Source organism: Calypte anna, chromosome 5, assembly GCF_003957555.1.
Source record: "Calypte anna isolate BGI_N300 chromosome 5, bCalAnn1_v1.p, whole genome shotgun sequence".
In the NCBI taxonomy this organism is placed as follows: domain Eukaryota; kingdom Metazoa; phylum Chordata; class Aves; order Apodiformes; family Trochilidae; genus Calypte; species Calypte anna.
The window spans coordinates 2,082,317-2,100,236 of NC_044250.1; the positions used below are offsets into that span (position 1 = coordinate 2,082,317).

The 17,920-nt window shown below is 37.8% G+C and overlaps 1 protein-coding gene across 6 annotated transcripts in view; it reads right to left on the reverse strand.

Annotated features, from left to right (window-relative positions):
* Positions 1–777: 777 nt before the first annotated feature.
* The window catches only part of CAPRIN1 (cell cycle associated protein 1), a 33,669-nt gene continuing 16,526 nt past the window's right edge, over positions 778–17,920 (reverse strand). For 3 of the 6 annotated variants that reach the window (XM_030451214.1, XM_030451212.1, XM_030451213.1), the window contains 10 exons: positions 15,132–15,287; positions 14,238–14,346; positions 13,721–13,782; positions 11,539–11,649; positions 10,846–10,995; positions 10,491–10,641; positions 8,950–9,144; positions 7,673–7,773; positions 7,043–7,106; positions 778–6,629 (listed from right to left, as the gene is read on the reverse strand). In XM_030451214.1, the coding sequence (XP_030307074.1) occupies positions 6,565–6,629; positions 7,043–7,106; positions 7,673–7,773; positions 8,950–9,144; positions 10,491–10,641; positions 10,846–10,995; positions 11,539–11,649; positions 13,721–13,782; positions 14,238–14,346; positions 15,132–15,287 (1,164 nt within the window). In that variant the 3' untranslated portion in view covers positions 778–6,564. The remainder of the gene's footprint in view (positions 6,630–7,042; positions 7,107–7,672; positions 7,774–8,949; positions 9,145–10,490; positions 10,642–10,845; positions 10,996–11,538; positions 11,650–13,720; positions 13,783–14,237; positions 14,347–15,131; positions 15,288–17,920) is intronic. The other 3 variants (XM_030451215.1, XM_030451217.1, XM_030451216.1) reach the window with 1 other exon arrangement.

Consider the following 17,920-nt stretch of genomic DNA (forward strand, 5'->3'; position numbering starts at 1 on the left):
TCTGCATTAGTGAGACACTGTGGCCCCAGGTGTCTTTTTAGGAGGAAAAAATGGGGATTTGGAAACAATATTCCCATAGAAACATGAAAGAGCACATATGCAGAAAAATAACATCTTTAGGACATGTTATCATCAGATACTAAATTATGAAATCTCAAGACAGACCAGGAAAATTCCCAATAAAACTAGGTAGCTTGTAACATTTGAGCTCCACTCTTTAATAAAACCACAGCTTTTTAAAAGGCTTCTATACAAAATCCCAAGTTGCACAACTCCAGAGCTACAACAGGAAAACAATTCATCAATCTGGCTTGCTTTAAATTCCAATGAGTTTTCAGAAGCACTCAATTAATTCTCTAACTGATAGAAAAACTACTTCTAGTAACCTACAATTTGTAACAAGAACCTTTCAATACCAAAGTTGAGCCAAGCTATTTGCATAGATATATTTATTCTTAACTTTTCATACTGGAAAAAAAAAAAAAAAAAGTTCTGAATTTAAGACATTTGAACAATGAAGTCTAAAACCAGGTAACATCATGGAAAAAAATGTGCTTAATACCACGGGATGTATTTTGGGATAGTATACTTAGGTTTTAAAATATAGTAAAATATGAAAAAAACTATTAATATCATAAAGGCTGTAAAACAGTGTTTTTTGAGGAGGTGAACCCAAGAAAACCCAGTTACTGAGACAAAACCACCAATGCAACAGAAGTGTAGCAAGACAATTCTTTAAGGTATAGTTAAAAGATTTGCTTAAAAGGGAAGGACATAAACCATTTAAATAGATTTATTTTTCAAGTGTTTACATAAGCCATGGACCAATTTGTTTTAAATGTTGAGTTAAAGAACTGCAAAGACATATATACAGGTATGTTTAAGGCCATCAGAAATTTTAAACCTGACAATTAACTAAAAGGTAATTCTGAAGACTTATTTTATATGGTAGACACATTACTAAAATTTATTCTAAAATTCAATAGCTTCAAGAAAAAGAAATACATTTTCATTTAATAAAAGTCTAATGGATAATTACTAAAATTTACCTTAATACCAAGATTTCAGGTGTACTCTTGATCCAATATTTGAGCACATTATTATAGAAAGGAGAAACTGGCCATCATAGCTGGAATTGAGCTAGTTACACCCATCATATTATTTTATGAACATTAAAGTGTGTGGGGAACAGAACCTAGTTTTACAGCTAATGGGTTAACTGCAGCAAGGGTGAACACACATCAATTTAATTCAGAACAAAATGTCAAGTTAGGCCAAAGTTTTCCTAACACAGTTCTCTGAAGCACTGCAAGTTGCTTTAGGATTTGCATTTTGGAAAACAATTCCCTTCCCTCCATTAAGGCTACACAGCCACAGGAAAAAAAAAAAAAAAAAGAAAAAAAAAAGTTAATAGAATAGCACCTCATCCCTTAGATAAATCATTTAGAATATTAAGTTTCTCATCAGAGAATCACACACCACACCAAAAGTTCAGTAACATTTAGTTTCTGAAACCTTGTAGGAATAGAGGCAGAAATCCAAGATGCTGCTTTTTAAGTGTGCAATGGTCAGGGGCTGCCTTTCATGTGGAAGAAGAGACACAAAGTTTCTTCACTACAGCATCGAGCTCTTCTTTTAATGTTAGATGATTTGAATGCAACATCAGATCCCAGGCAGGTAGCTACAGGGGTTCTTAAACTCATGGAACCTTTCCTCTTGGAAAACACAGCAGGATGAAAAACATTTGAAGGTAAAAGTGAGCAGTATCTGCAACACTGGAAGTCTGAAGGACCTTCCCCACCTCTTCCCTCTGGAAAACCAAACTGGACTAACAGAAACACAATAGAATTTTTTCATCTGATATTAAATAAGGGTTATAAGGTTTTCTGAAAGATCATGGTAAAGTTCTGTTGAGTTACACCACTGACTGCAACACAGCCAAGATTGACACAAGAACAATCAAAACACACAGATGCTGATGTTGTGAACAAAGAAGTAATAATTTTGTCATTTAGAGAAACAGGAAGCTACAAAATTTTGCCATGTTTGAGTTTCCAGTAAAGTTCCAGACAGTAATTATGACCATATTTATCCCACTCTCAAATAAGGAAGTTAACTTTCCACGTTCAATAGGAACGTTACTGTTCAGGATCATTTCCCTGCTTGCTCTTCAGATGAGGCACTGATGCTTTGGTCAATCAGTGGTGAAGAACCCACTCTATCTGTGGAACTTTTTGATGGTGCCAGCTCAAGCAATTAAAAACCCTTCCAGTCCCTGCCAGACTCAATGCAGAGGAAACAGTGCAAGAAGGGGAGACATGAAAGACTAAAATACAGTCTACTTCATAGCTGCTAACCTCAACTCCAGCTATAAATCTGTGTTTTCAATCAAGACCAGTTTCACATGAGCAAGAGGGATGATCTTTTGATTTCACGTTGTGACTGGCAGCCTCATTAATGGGGCTGGTTAATGAGCAATGTTCTCATGTCCCTTTCTATCCACAGGAGACTTGGGATGGAAGAAAATGGAAGAATGCAGCACAGTTTTGTCCTCTGAGCTGTGATACTTGTAATGAATGGTTCTTGTGAAGGAGAGGTAAGAAAAGTCAACTACACTGCTTAGGCAATGCCAGAACTTAAAAAAAAAAAAAAAAAAAAAACAGAAAACCAAGCTTTTTCTGACCAGTTGGTTTTGGATCTTATTCTGCTGGACCACAAAGGTTTACACTTATTTCCTTTTAATCATACATAGTTTAACCACTTTTTCAATAAAATTTCTAGTATTTTCAATACTTGTCTAGAGGAAAGCCTTTTCAGTAACTTTTCTGTCTCCAAAGTAGTTACTCAAATGCCATTTGGGGGGAAAGAAGGAAACTCAACCCAAACTCCCAAAGATGCATATGAAGGTAACCTGTAACCCAGTCCAAGAATCTGCCTAACAAAAAAGGCCAGCAGGACATTCTGAGAAGACACATTTTCCAATTCTTTAACAGTTATAAAGTCCCATCAGAACACATAAACTGGCAACTGACAGGTCAAAGTTACTCTTCCAACTGTTCTGGATGATGTTATTATGCTTCACTGATTGCTACAAACAAAAGAAAATATCTTGGAAAGCAAACAGGCATTGGTGAAGTCTGGAACTACCTCCACAGCAAAACCTGAAAGTTGTCTTGGTGAAATGTTCTTTAAAAACACAACCTACAAACAGGGAGAACAAAGAGGTAAAAGGTGGGACAACTGACCTTGGGGATGACACACTGGCTCACGATTTCTGAGTTAAAATATTTAGGTTGCAGCATGTCTAGGAAGGGTCTAAGTTTCCCAGACACAGCCAAAATTAGTTGGAAACATCTGGAAACTCAAGTGATTTATACATTACTCAAGAACCCTGCATTACAGCCAAGAGAAGGTCAGATGCTGAAGCTAGAAGCTTGTTCCCACACACCGTTTATTATCACAACCTAATAACATTAGGTGATAAAAGCCCCTGCCAAAACAACAATCTGTATCTTAGGCTGCCCTAAGTCACCTGCTATGCTCCCAAAATGACTAATTCATAAAAAAATCAAGAAAAACCATTGTAGGGTGCAACTGATGTGTCTACACACAGGCTCAGAAGTAGCACTTTCACTATGCTCACTCTCACTTCCCATGCACTGAGTCCTAAAGCAGCACTTAACTAGAATAAAAGCAGCTCTGAAGGGCTCTGCAACAGAACCAGCCCAGCAGCCATTTGGCCTCAAAATCATCACTTCTTACAACTGTCTTTGCTCAAAAGGTGAGCTTTTTCAAAGAGAATGCTTGTGATCTGGACATTACTCAGATCTAGAGCTAAATTATGGAGTGAAAATGCTTGTAAGATCCCCTGAACAGGCCAGAAAGAACAGTCAGTGGCTCTAAGTGCCATAGTGGGACTCAAGGCAGTTCTTCAAGTATACTGTTTATTAGATGTATGTATTGAGATTAGAGGAGTCAGTGCAAATTCCCAGATGAAACACACCTAAGTATCTGACAGTTATAACACACATCCCTCAGTAAGTGTACAGTAGAGCAGCTACTCTAAAGACCATTTTCACACATGAAAAGGCTGACAAAATCATATTTCAATTTCATTTAGCCTCTCAGCTACCCAATGGTTTATTAATAAATTAAAACAAAACAAAAATCAAACCAAAGAAACCCCCAAAATAACCCCAAAACCCTAAGTGGAATGTTCTAATCCATTCAGTGGTCTTTAATTCAGTATGCTGCAAGTTTACTGCCAAACTACAATTAGCTATTTAAGAAGCAATTGGTGTGCAATGGAAATTGCTGAATAGCTTGTCTTCTAACCAGCCATTTATAAAGTAAGCTGATGCAAAACACCAAAATAAAAGAGTTCACTGTTTTCCTACATCAGTTGAGCATTAAAATGTTTGTCTTTTTGTTTTTTCCAGTTAAAAAACAGCTGGGACTATTATCTCAGTAAGAGCTTCTTAAAAAAAAGACACAGAACAGCAACTTCTCACCAGACTGCACTTTATGTCGTTCTACTGGTATGGAATGTTTCTAGACCTTGACTGAAACTTCTGCTTCTAGCCATCAGCATCACTTGAAGATGTCTGGTATGTAATATTGCCTTCATAAGCTTAACACTTCTCTCAGTAAAAACCTTTTTCATTTGTGCTCTTCACACAGAACATGGAAAAGTGGTATTCCCACCTATCTGCATGGAGTTTCAGACTATTTCACAACAAAGACAAAAAATCCAACAAAGTTCTGAAAGTTCAGTTGTGATACAAAGTAGAAATGATCCTCTCAGTGAAAACAACCTTCAGTTTTGTACAGAACAGTTCAACAACTGTTCCTTAAATTTCACTTTCCCACAGGTAGACATTATTAGATGACCAATACTTAACATATATATAGCACTTTTCTTCTTGCACGTGCTATAGAATGCAACAGAACTCCCAACACCTCTATGGAGGCAGCTATCCAAATATTCTCCCCACTGCAGAGAGAGTGCATGTGCACAAAAGGTAGGCACAAGTGATTTTCCAAAGATTATACACCACAAGTATGCAGTAAAGCTTGAATAAGACTTGGTATTTTCCAGCTCCTAGTCTTATGGTATTATGTTTATACATTGCTGCCTTGATGAAAAGAAAAGTCCATAAGAGAAAAGTTGCCCAGAAGTCACAGCTATTAGAATAAAATAAGAAAAACAGGAAGAGGGTTTACATCTATTCAGGGAAAAAAAAAAGAATCAGGGGACAAAAAAACCCCAACCAACCAACCTTCTGAAATTCACCCCACTACATTTAAACTTGTTTCAGTCGTTGAAAACCAGTGTTCCAGGATACCATTTTTATAAACATGTTTTATTTGTCTTGCTTATACCATTAGAACTGTAACTGCTGGCTGTCATTTCCCTTAAAAGGGGAAATCAATTCAAACACATATTGGTGCTTTTCAAAAGATAGCAATTAAAAGGGCAGCAGCAGCGGGCATTTGAGATTTCTTAAAACCTTCAAGGCTGCAGGAAAGACAAAAAGACATGTGACCAAAAGTGTTATGATTATCCATTAGAGATTTCCATCAGTACCGGCATCAGTTATTTAGGTGATAATACAGCAAGGTCAAGTATTAGTGACAGACAATGTCCAAGTCATAAGGAATGATAGAGAATACCAATCCTTACAAAAGTCATTGCTATCAAAGAAACTTTAAAGTGTTTCAAAGAGATATCTAAATACTTCACATCAAATATACAGTGGCCATCCAGGTTATATCTCACATATGTTGCAAAATTTTGATGTGCCAAATCAAAGCTTTTTTTTTATTTTTTCCTTTTTTTTTTTCTTTTCTTTTTTTCTTTTTTTTTTTTTTTTTTAAAATTACATCATTACACTAGCAGTTATGCAAGCAATCTTAAATCCTTAGCCACAGTAAACAGGGCCCTGGTGATGAGTGCTGTAGCTAAGGGTGCTGCTTCTTTTGTCAAAAACTGGCTAAAAGCCTATTTGTTATTTAGGGAAATATGCATTACTATGCATCTTTAACTGTTCAGTGCTTCAATTTAACAGGAAAAAGTTGAAATGCAGTTGCTCTACCAAGCCACACTTCACTTTTCCCATCCTTTCATGGAAACTTTTTAAGTTTTGCCAACTGCCACCACAGTAAATCTTTACGTATTTGCAGGTTTTATCCAATTTTGTTACATTGCTTTTAAATGTCAGAAGTGAGTCTTTGCTTTTTCCTGCCACTTCAGTGGAGATTGGATCACCCTGAAAATTGCCTTTGTTGCTTTACTCTTAGCAAGGGTGAGGAATCTGAATCTCATGTGCAAGGCTCAAGATGATGCTTAGGACAGAACATGCAGAGTAAACGTTGTTTCGTTCTTTTCCATATCCAGGTAATATAAAGCTGGCAACTGTAGTCCTGTCATTATGGGTAATGAAAATAGTCCCTTTACAACAAACTTCCTGCAAGGGAGAACAAATAGATAATAACTCTTCTGGTAACATGTATAGTACACTGGCCAGTGTGTTTTTGGCGTTTAACATAATCCTGTGAATTTATTTAATTCACTTGCTGAGCATTCATTTGAGGCATCCCTCTGTTTGGTCTTGGGGGCCCTCCACGACCTAAAAAACATACAAAAAGGCACTTGAATTATGCATAAAATCAGGTTATTTTTAAACATTCCTACATGCTCTGGTCTAAACCAGGTAAGACTGAAGTGTGTATCTATCTAGACTAATCTATGGCTCTAAAAGCTCCTTCAAATCACAACTTGACAGAATTCTTCACAACAACCAACTAAACTTCCACCACAAATTCAAAGGATCACAGTGTTATTCAAGTCAGCAGGGACCTCAAGAGGTCCTCCAAGTCCAACCTCTGTTCAAAAGCAGGGTCAGCTCTGAGGGTCAGAGACAAATAAGCTTTTTTTGTGACCTGAATAAGGAGTGAGGTCGCTCTTTAAATCCCAAACTTCAGAAGTCAGATTGAAAACTTGGATTCAGCCCAAATCAATTATTCACTAATCAGCAATTACCTCTAGGAGCTCCCCGAGGTCCACTTTGTCCAGAGCCACGCTTGAAATTCTGTTGGTATCCATCCTGAAGCAAAGGAATGAAAACCAAAACTTGTTAAAAAAACCTGGAAATTTTGTTATTTTTCAGGAGGCTATTAATTGTTAATAAAATAAAGAGCTTTTAAAACAATATGCAATGACAAAATACCCGTGACTGCAACATACAGCATATTATTAGTTTAAATTTATCTCAGGAAAATAAATTCTTACAGCTACGAGTACCTAGCAGGAATATTGAAACATACAATGACAAATTCTCTCTCCAATTACAGGGTATGTTGTTCAATGTAAGAAATGCAAATTATATTAGTAATGAAAATTAGTTTTAATGGATTTAAGTTGGGTTTTTTCCTGAAAGAGTTCTTTACAATTCACTCAACCTTGCTAATTTCTGCAGAGATCAATCAGCCAAACAGCACACGTTTCCCAATTACAACCAGTTACTTAAAATACCTGTTTAGTACCTGAAACCTTTGCCTTCAAGATTAAAAGAAGTCCTTGGAAAAATTTTCACTAATAGATCTGAGTGCTTTGTTGAGAGGGGCTTTTTTCCTTCTGGTTCTGGACTGTCAGAACACAGCAGTATCTTACCCGCTGGTAGTTTGAGTAATCCCGAGGAGCATTAAACTGGGGCTGTGTGTAACCACTGTTTGGAGTGTTGGAAAAGGAAGGACGGTAGCCATCATATCCTCCTAAGGAACAGAGTACAAGTCTTTCAGGTGGAAATGACAGCCTGTTACATTATGTTTCCATATTAAAAAAAAAAAAACAACATACAGTTACAGCATCTTAGCTAAACTGGAGGAAAACTCCCCCCTAATAGGTACTCTCTACCTGCAAGTCAAGGAACTGCAATATCAGTGCTAATATTACAACAAGAAACAAGTATGAAGATCTAGTAACAACTGGGAGGTGATAGCAATTCAATGCCTTTCTCCAATAACCTGCATTTTGATTTGTGCAACATTCAATCCAGAGCCAGACATAATCCTAGGAGCTTAATGTAACAGCTGTGACCCACAAGGCTGTAACAACCAATTCAAGCAAGAAGCTGCTCCTAAGCCAAGACTCCTCAATGCTGGGCACCATGTCCAAGGACTGGCCCAGTCCCATGGGTCCAGCACTTGTAAACCAGGTCAATTTTAAGCAGACAAGTAGTGGGTGATCACTGCATTCCCTACTACAATCACCTGCATTTTTGTTACACAGGTTTCTCCTCTGCTCTCCAACCATATTGGGAAAAGAACATGGCAAGAGCCTTGTACCCACTGGTCTAATACCAGAACATGACAAGGAAACCATCTCTCTCCCATCTTGCTAACACTGACAGCCACATCATCTCCAGGAATTAACGAAGCTTTGATTTATCCAGATACACAGATTCATTCCTCTGTTCCAATTAATCGCCCCAGAGTAATGACTTCTGAACTTTGGTTCTTGTATTTCTGCATTACCCAGCCTATTCTCAACATGAGGAAACAGAACACTTAAATATATTGCTTCTACCATAACTGGAAATAAAAAACTATTTTGAAATATCAATTGGAATATAAATTCTTCACTTTACAGTTGTGAAATTGTTGGATATTTCTGTGTTTGATTACAAGTGGATGCTTAATCAAACACTAAACCTTCAGCACAGTAACAAGCTTATTTACATCCCAGTAACAAGCTTTCACCTAACCAAACATTTAAAATAAAGCTGCTGAAGTTAAGGTAAAGCAAATGAAATTTTAAATACACGTTTAAGTATCTGTACAAAGATCCTTCCTACAGTATAAACCCAAAAGTAGGTCAGTTTAGCACTTGACATGGTGCTTCTGGAAAGAAAGAGGAGTCAAATGAACGAGCTGAATGGAGGTGTTTACCTCTGAATCCATTTGCTGGTCCCCTGTAACCGTTCATTAAGCCACGAGCCCCACGAGATCCCCCACGGGACACTCCTCGGCTGTTATAGTAAGGCTGACTGTTCCGTGGGAATCCAGTGTTCTGCTGGGGAGGCTGCTGGTGGTTACCTGCCACTTGGTGACTCTGGTCCGGGGAACCATGGTAAGTACCAACCACTGTTGTGGAAGTGGAGAGAAAAACCCCAAAGTATTAAATTCTGTCTATTTATGTTCCCACGTAGACTCACTTTCAACTCAAAATTCAAACCTTTGACTGAACACATCACAAACTAAATGCAGTCAGGTGTAGCTGTGTCAAGTTGAGAGTGATGGGAACATTTTAACAGAGCTGCCATCCTGACTGCACAGGCTGGGGGATTCTTTATGCAGGACATGTTAATTGAAAGGCAAGAGCAGGATGGACAGCTTGAGGCTATCTGCATCTTCCAAGAAAGGTTACTTTCAAGTGAGGTATGCCACAACATCCTCACTTAGATGGATTGTTGGGAATGAACTGGATCACAAAAGTAATCTGAGGTCTATTGGCTCAGTAAGTGTAATAAAAAAAATTAAATTCTGTACATGAGCAAAACAGCTGTAAAATTTAGCCTGATGCTGAAGCAAGATGTCCAAGAAAATTTCTAGAGGGAAAATCCTCCTTGTACACAGGAAATCACCCAAAAGGCACCACAATTTTCTGTCTTCTACCCTCAGCCATGGAACTCCCTACTCCAGAGCTTCCCATTAATTCTTGTGGAATGCATGCAGTGGTCATCCTTAGCAGAGTTTAATGTGTGCAGGTTTTGTTCCAAGGCCACAATTTCCATGCACTGACAGTTCCACTCACTGTTACAGTAACTTAAGAACTCTGTACTACGTGGCCCACTTTCAGCACCAGCATTCCATGGTGTCTTTCTGCCTTGTGCTGTATATGGCTCAAAAAACATAAACCCATGATAATCTGGTTCTCCTTCTTCTCATCAACCCATCACAGTATCCCAGTTTGCAAGGAAAACAAATCTCAAAATCATAATCAGTTATAGAGAAGAAAGATCCAGCTCTTTTTCCTTATTCCACCTCCAGCAGTTGTTAGCACTTCACCCTTGTCACCTCTGTCCTGTGTCCTTCACTCAAAATCTCTCTCTGCATCTGCAAATTTTCCAACCTCAAGATAATCCGAGCAAATATTCAGCTATACTTTTTTCTTTAGAATAATCCTTTCTCCTGTTCATGTTTTTAAACCCATATAAAACTGAATCAAATGGCAGAATTCTATAAACATATATAAACATATATAAATATTCTGGAAATACATACACTGAATTTCACCCATTGGATACTCAAACCAAGACAGAACAAGAAAAACCAGAACAAAACCAAACCAAAACCAGAGGTAATCTTTGCAAGACTAGGAACATTTGAGACTGTGTGACATGTTTTGATACATCATCTAGGACTTCACAGCCTGATTATCTGCTCTACTGAAGCTACTGTCATTTCAGGTTTTGCTAAAATGAGTTTACCTGTCTGGAGTTGTTCTTGCTGAAGATCTGATTGTTCTACTTGGTGAGGCTGACTGGAGAAACTCTGGTTGTAACTGGCCTGGTACTGATTTTGCTGCTTAAGGGTTTCTGGCTCATTAACAGGAGGAACAGGTGCATTCATGTTGAATACCTACAATGTTAGAAAAATAGCTCTCTGGTCCAATTCATTTTTTTTACAATTCCTCATTGCATGATGTTAAGAAGTATGCAGGTCTAAGAAATGTGAATAACCAAAGACTGTTTTATGTAATTAGATGACTGATTCCAGTGTTTGTGTAACAACCAAAGGAACAACTACCAAATTGAAGGGATTAAATATTCATTTACTACTTACTGTTTGCATGGATTGGAATGGAGCTGCATTAACGTTGATTCCGCTGCTATGCAAAGGTTTGCTTGATCCAGCCTGGAAAACTTGTGGCTGGGATGCAGTGGGAAGTGATGATGATGATGGGGTCTGGTCTGCATTCAGTGACATCGAAGCCTAGTGATTAAAACAAATACTATTTTAGCAGTTTTTGAATAATAATTTTTAAAAAATTAATTTGAAAACTTCATTTGAAAAAAAAAAAAAAAAAAAAAGAGAAGTGACAAAGCCTCAGATTCACCTCAACAAAAGAGTATTTTCTACTGCAGCTGAACAGCCTCATTCATGATAGCACAATAGGAGAGGAAAAATGTACCAGTCTTCTCTCATTAGTTTGAAACACAACTAGAAAAAAACTACAGGGGGAAATGAAAATGTTTCTGGACTAACTTCTAACCAATGTGAAAAAACAAATCACATCTCCAACAACACTGATGCTGGCCATGTTACTTCTAACTAAACAACCTGGTAAACCAAAAGTCTGACAATGAAGGACTTACTGGTCACAACCAGGCTCAGAATCTTCAAGTTAAACAGAACTGAAGCAACCTTACCAAAAGGTAACTAAAAACTACAAAACTTCACTTACGAAGAAACACAGACTAGCATTGGATCACACCTGCAAGCAGAGTCCTTCCCACCCTTGGAAATCTGACTTGCCTGAATCTGGTCAATTGATTCTTTCTGTGGCCGTTGCTCTGTTGTGTGAGTAGGCTGATACATGGGTTGGGAGGCTGTATATCCCTCACTTGTAGAAGAAACCAAAGGAACCTGACAAAATAAACCCCAAAGCCCCCAAAAGTCAGCTGATGCTCACACACAGTTTTATAAAAAGTCAGAGAACTCTGGAGTGATTGGTAAACTCCAGTAAAATTTGTATTCCAGCAGATCTTTACTACCATTACAAATTAACTACTTTTAAACCAAATGAGCCTCATCCTGATACGTGCTTTAAAAGACACCTCATCCTCTCTATGCTGGATTTTCTTCCATGGATATTTCTGAATCAGCTGGATATGTATTTGCTTTTACCAAGGAACATCCTTTTCCTCATCTCCTGATGCAATCCCAACTACCATGACAACAATGTGGAGGGAAGACAGAAACAGAAAAATACACACAAATTTACATGAGAGAACTCCAAGCTCATACAAAAATAGGGAACTCCTAGTACACAGTTGACTGAATTTGCTCATTCTACAGCCTCTGTTCCTCTACACAGAATCCCAACACTGTCAGCTAAGCAGAGGACTTTGTATTTAAGACTCTGAGGCCTTTTAAGAGACAACTGGCAATGACTGATGGGTGCCTTGCTGAACATTCAAAAGGAAAGAGGCAAGTTCAGCTACTCCTTGCAAAGCCCCCAAGGGAATGACTGGCAGCATTGGTTGAGGTAAGGAAAGAAAGAGAAAAAATCTGGATTAAGTCACAGACAGAATTTAACAGTGAAATAAAACCTAGTTCTGAGAGAACTCTTTGCCAAAAAACATTAAAACATTTACCTACAAAACACAACTGCTGACACTACTAACACTCCAGCAAGTACATACAGAGGAAACAAGAAAAAACACATTTTGTTTCTATACAAATGAGTGACTTAAAATTATAGATGTAATCTGGACAAGATAATGCAAGCAATTTATACTATCATTACTCCAAGAAACACACTCTACCCATATTTTCCTTTCAGTTTTTAAATACCTACAGGGATTGGATTCGTTACTTGAGACCAGAGTCAGAGATGTTACAGATGCTTAACATAAAATCACAACATTTTGATGACCAGACATCTCCCTAAGAAACTCACAGACCTTAATGAAAAGGTGAAGGTATCATTTACACACTGCATTTCTGGAAAGCTCAACTGAAAACAGCACTCCAACTAATTCTGGCTGCTCTACAATTCCAGTATTAAAATACAATCCAAGCAAACAATTGGAACTAATCCTTAACAGAACAAGTCAAAAACACCACCAGAAACTATAGAAATCCACCAAACCTATTTATGGTCTGACACCCACTTGAAAAGATACAGGCTGCCCTTTAACCAAGTAATTTTGGTTTTGGCATTTCTGTCACAATTAAGTACATGAAGCACAACTTGCTTTTCTCTAAATCAAAAATTTTACTACACACAATTTAACATTAAAGAAAACACTGCCTGGCAAAGACTGACATGTCAAATTACCAGTTCATCTTGAACAGAATGCACAGAGAAATCTCAAGTTAAACTGCATAGAAAAGGACTACACAGAGAGCCATTCCAAACTTAAGTCCTTCCCCTCTCTCATGAAAAAATTAAACTACATCTCTGTTACATGTGATATAGATTTTAAGTGATGGCAACCTAAAATACAGGCACACAGAAATCCATTTCTGAATTGAAAGCCACATCCACCAAACTAACTTGGAAGACTGGTGTGAGCTCCACAGACTGAAAGAACTGGTAATGGCTGAGAAGGCCACACTGGAACCATTAAAATGAGCAGTGCAAACTGCAACTGCTTCTGTGCTTGTGTCCTTTGGCTTAAGATACCTCTGCTCCTAAATGCAACTTCCTCAGTAAACCCATAATTCAACCATGAACCTGAGAGCTTTCCAAAAAAGGCAATGCCTTATAAGGCTCCATTACAGAAAATATGCATTGCCTGCATAGCATAAAACCTGCAGATAGCAATGCCTGTAACTGACAGTGCTGAAGAGGTAAGAGAGATAACCTCTTCCCCAAAAACAGAACTTCACCTTGAAGTTTCTCATATAGTTAGGAATAAAATCTTACTACAACATTAATCAAGAGTAAAATCAATTTAAAATCCAATATGCAGTTTACTAAATGTTTTACCTGTGTAGCTTCTGGTTGCACAGGAACTTGATTTGGCTGGGCAAGTCTTGACTCAGCATGAACTGAAGGAAAAGAATATCACTTAGTACAATCAAACCTTTTAGAGAAGCATCTTATCTAATTCAGTTGAGACCTCACCACTGAAAAGATTATTAAGCCTTTAGCATGGCAAAGCTCTACTGAAAATACCAACTACCATTGCCAAGCTAAGTACAGTTTTCCTAGTTGTCCAAAATAAGCCAGCAATTTGCAAAAGACTCAGAAAAACTGCAATTGGGCCATTTAAAAAAAGTTTAAAACACTCCACACTTCCGGGCAATACCTAGGAAGGCAAGTGAGAATCTCAAGTCTACAAATATCAAGCTCCTCCTCAAAAGTATAATCACCCTTCTGAGAAAAACACACTCTTTATAGTGATGTAGTGATCCTTTTACTATGCAGCAGTAACTGAAGCATTTCTCATCAGATGGCTTGCAGGCTTCCCCAGTATTTATGTTTAGGATTTACCATTACAAACCTGGAGGGCAAACCATTTGTGGCATGTCCAAATTCTGTGCTGGATTCATGGGCTGTGCAGATACAATGGCAGGATCAAGTGTTTGGTTCTCAAATTCCAGCATAGAGTCCTGGGGAAATAAAAAAATTAAAATTAATATTAAAAGCAAATCTAATTTACTGTATTTTAAAATACAGAAGCAACTGTACAGAAGTACAGAAGCAACTAGGCACAAAAAGGAAGCTTAGTCCACAACTGCTGCTTATATCATACATTTTAAATCATTAGGATACTAAAACTTCCAAAATGCATTTATTGCAATAAAAATTCAGACCACGTACATAAATTAAGAGCTTACATGACATAAAGTAACTACAGGGAGACTTAAGATAGACAGAACAGGCAGTCAACTCATCTTTATTCTTTATCCTAAATTAGCACTTTGTAGGGAAAAAAAAAGGAGCACAAGCAGTGACTGCCTCATTTGTTACCAAGGTGTCTGTTGATTCTTTGTGGAGGAGGAGAGGCTTTTTCTGATTTATTCCATTATCTCCATTTCTGGTTGCTCTGATTTTAGATGCTAAATGCCAGCCTTCAAGAAGCAACCCAAAAAGTATTCTCCTCATGTGTAGCAGAGGTTTTTCATAAGAAAAAAATTCAAAACTGCCTTACAGAAGGGATATTTTCAGCTGGTCTCATTTAAGCAGCATACATAACAGCACCCAGTGATGCCTTCTTTGGAGATTTAGTATAAAGAAGGACCAAAAAGGTAAGTAACATTCTAATTGTACTTAGCAATACAGGCTTGCAGGCTTTGTAGTTTTCATATAAAATGCAGCAGACTCTTTAAATAACAAGTAACAGCCAAAAAGTGCTGTTTTGTTTCTTCAGTTCCAGCTTCAGGGTTGAGCATACCTGCATGAAGTTATAGGGGCCCTGCATCTGTGCCATGAGGTCCTGTACTCGCTGTCTTCTAACAAGAGGATCTGCTTGAGCCACAGTAGTGAGTGTGTGAGGTTCAGGAACTGGAGGGGATGTAGCTTGTGTCTGTTGCTGCAGTGAATTTACAACCTAAGAAGAAACAAACAACAGACTGAAATTTCAGCTTAAGGTAAGTGACTCTGTAGTTCCTGAAAATTATGACTATTGCCCCAAAAATACTGCCTAGACAATACTGGTGGCAAGCTACTCAGGAAAGCACTTCATGATGGTAGAGTGTGCTCTAGTTGCTTTCCATCTACTCTAATCCCTACTAAGAACAGCATTACCAAAAAACTTGTTCAATATTTACAGGTATTTTTTTAGAGCAGGATTTGAGACAGCAATTTATCAACATCTGGAATTTAAAGAAAGTCAGGGAAGAGGAGGTTTCAGAAATATGCACATATGGAGAACAATTCTTTCCTTATGCCTTCTTAGTACTGAGTAGAGTCAGAATTTTCTTAATTCTGAATTTCAAAATACAAATTTTCAAGTGTTACCCTAGCTAGATAGGATAAGACAACAAGACAGCACCATGGGAGGACACCAGAAGCAGGAAAACAACTCCGAGTGGTAAAGAAAGCTCAGATTCACTAGAAATATTCCAATATGGTGCACATAAAGACACAACAGCAACATGCCTTCAAATACCACCTCAAAGACAGCAACCAGGAGAGCTAAACATGAACATCTAAACAAATCCATCACAGAACAGCTTGAAAAATCCAGCTGAGCAGCACAAAATAGCACTTTCCCACAGCTGAGCAGTCTTAGGCAACTCCCATAACACAGAAGTGCCACTTTCAAGTTGCATTCATGTCAACAACTGTCCTTTAAAATAGTTGTAAATAACTTGTCTACTGCTTCTCTATTCCCACAAGCTGTTAATTATCAATAATATTCCAGATAAACAGGTAAGCCTTAAACTTAACAGTTGCACAAGATATAAACTAGTACACACATACCTGAAAGTTCAAAATATTTATGTGAAATTCTTCTTGTTAGAATGGCAGCCAACAGATTTTTGGACAAGAGTCAGGACAAGTAAAAAACAGCTTTATTTTAGATTCCTTCTATAGTCACAAGTCTGAGCTATAAAGGTGAAGTCCCTCTATCCACCCTCAAGGCCTGAAATTAATTTAAAAACTTCTCAAAGAAACCTACAGCATGTTCCAGTATTTCTATTCCTTGCTCAGAATCACAACTGTTTGTATGTGACATTCTGCAACTGTCTCACAAACAAAAATGACACTTTCCTTGGCCAAATCCCCAGACATCTGTAATAGAAAATTAAACACAAAATGAAATAGGAATCTGTAAACAAAAATTAAAACCAACCACAGCCTACACTCTTCTTTGAGGTTCCCTTCAGATGCAAATACCCCCTACTAGCCATCCAAAGAGAAGGAATTTACAATTCCCATGGATTATACCCTAGGGCTGTCCACACTGGAAAACAACCACAGCTGCTCTGATGTATTAAACAGTCCTCAAACTCCAAATTATGGACTGCTTCCAAGTTAAGAATTAAGCCCTGTGACCAAACAACAAAAACCTTAAATGTTATTTAGAGCACAACACACACTCCTGGCACATCACAAAGTTTTAGAATGAAAGTAGAGAAAAAAAAGAAAACTGGATGTCTAGGTGAAACTTCAGAGGTAAAACCAACAGCTATACAGTTATTACAAAAGATGCTTTTAAGGTACTTCAGTACTTTCACTAAACTTATGAAATCTGTCATTGATAACAATTTGGTACCTTCAAGAAAAAGCAAGTTGATGGACAAACGTTTAAACAGTTTCCATTTCTATGAGTAGTTTGGCACTAACTTCAGATGGTGCTTGATGTTTTACATTGCCTTTTTCAAACCTGTTTTTTAATGCCAAAAGAATCTGTTTATGGCCTATTCCTTCAGTCTTATTATCACCATCAGGTATTGTGATCTATTATAAACATAGCAGGATGAACCTATTAAAGAAAGTAAGTTCTGCATGTTAAGCTGCCAGTGGACAGGCTGCAGTTCTGAAGTTAAAAGCTTTCTAACAGTCTGCTGCATGAAAAAGGTACAGAGACTACTCAAATAAAAGGAGCACTACTCAAAAAGCAGCTTATTACCCAATCAGACATCTCTATCCATCTTGGGGGCACAGCAGCAAGGTAAAACTTTTATTTTAGGAGAGCTGAACCTCTCTGCAGAGCAGTATTTGACTCATCAAACTGCATGCCCACCTTCTGAGACCCTGCCTCCTGACACTCTGCCCCTTCACCTTCTCAATCAGAGAAGAATGACAAGGTACAAAAGGAGGAGAGGTAAAAACAGAATTTGAGTGAAATCAGAAACCAACAAGAATGAACTTGTAGTCTTGCAGTCACAGCAGTTTCCAGTTCTACAAAAAATACACCTGCATCCAACCAAAGTTCCATAGCCTAAGATACAGAGAACTCTGCATACAAGCAGATTCAGGTACTTATTATAAAGCAAATGGTTAAAACCACATAAACACAACAACTCCAATAACAACATCAAGCTCAAAACACCCTCAGCAAAAACAAACCCCACAAACAAAACCCCCAGTGTTACCAATAAAGGACATCTTCACCAAAATTAAATCATCATACAATCTATATGCAAATACACTTTGAGAATTCACAATTCTGATCTAAAACTTATGGAACACAGAGAAATGTGACTGAGACACTGTCACTTCTCAAACTCCAGA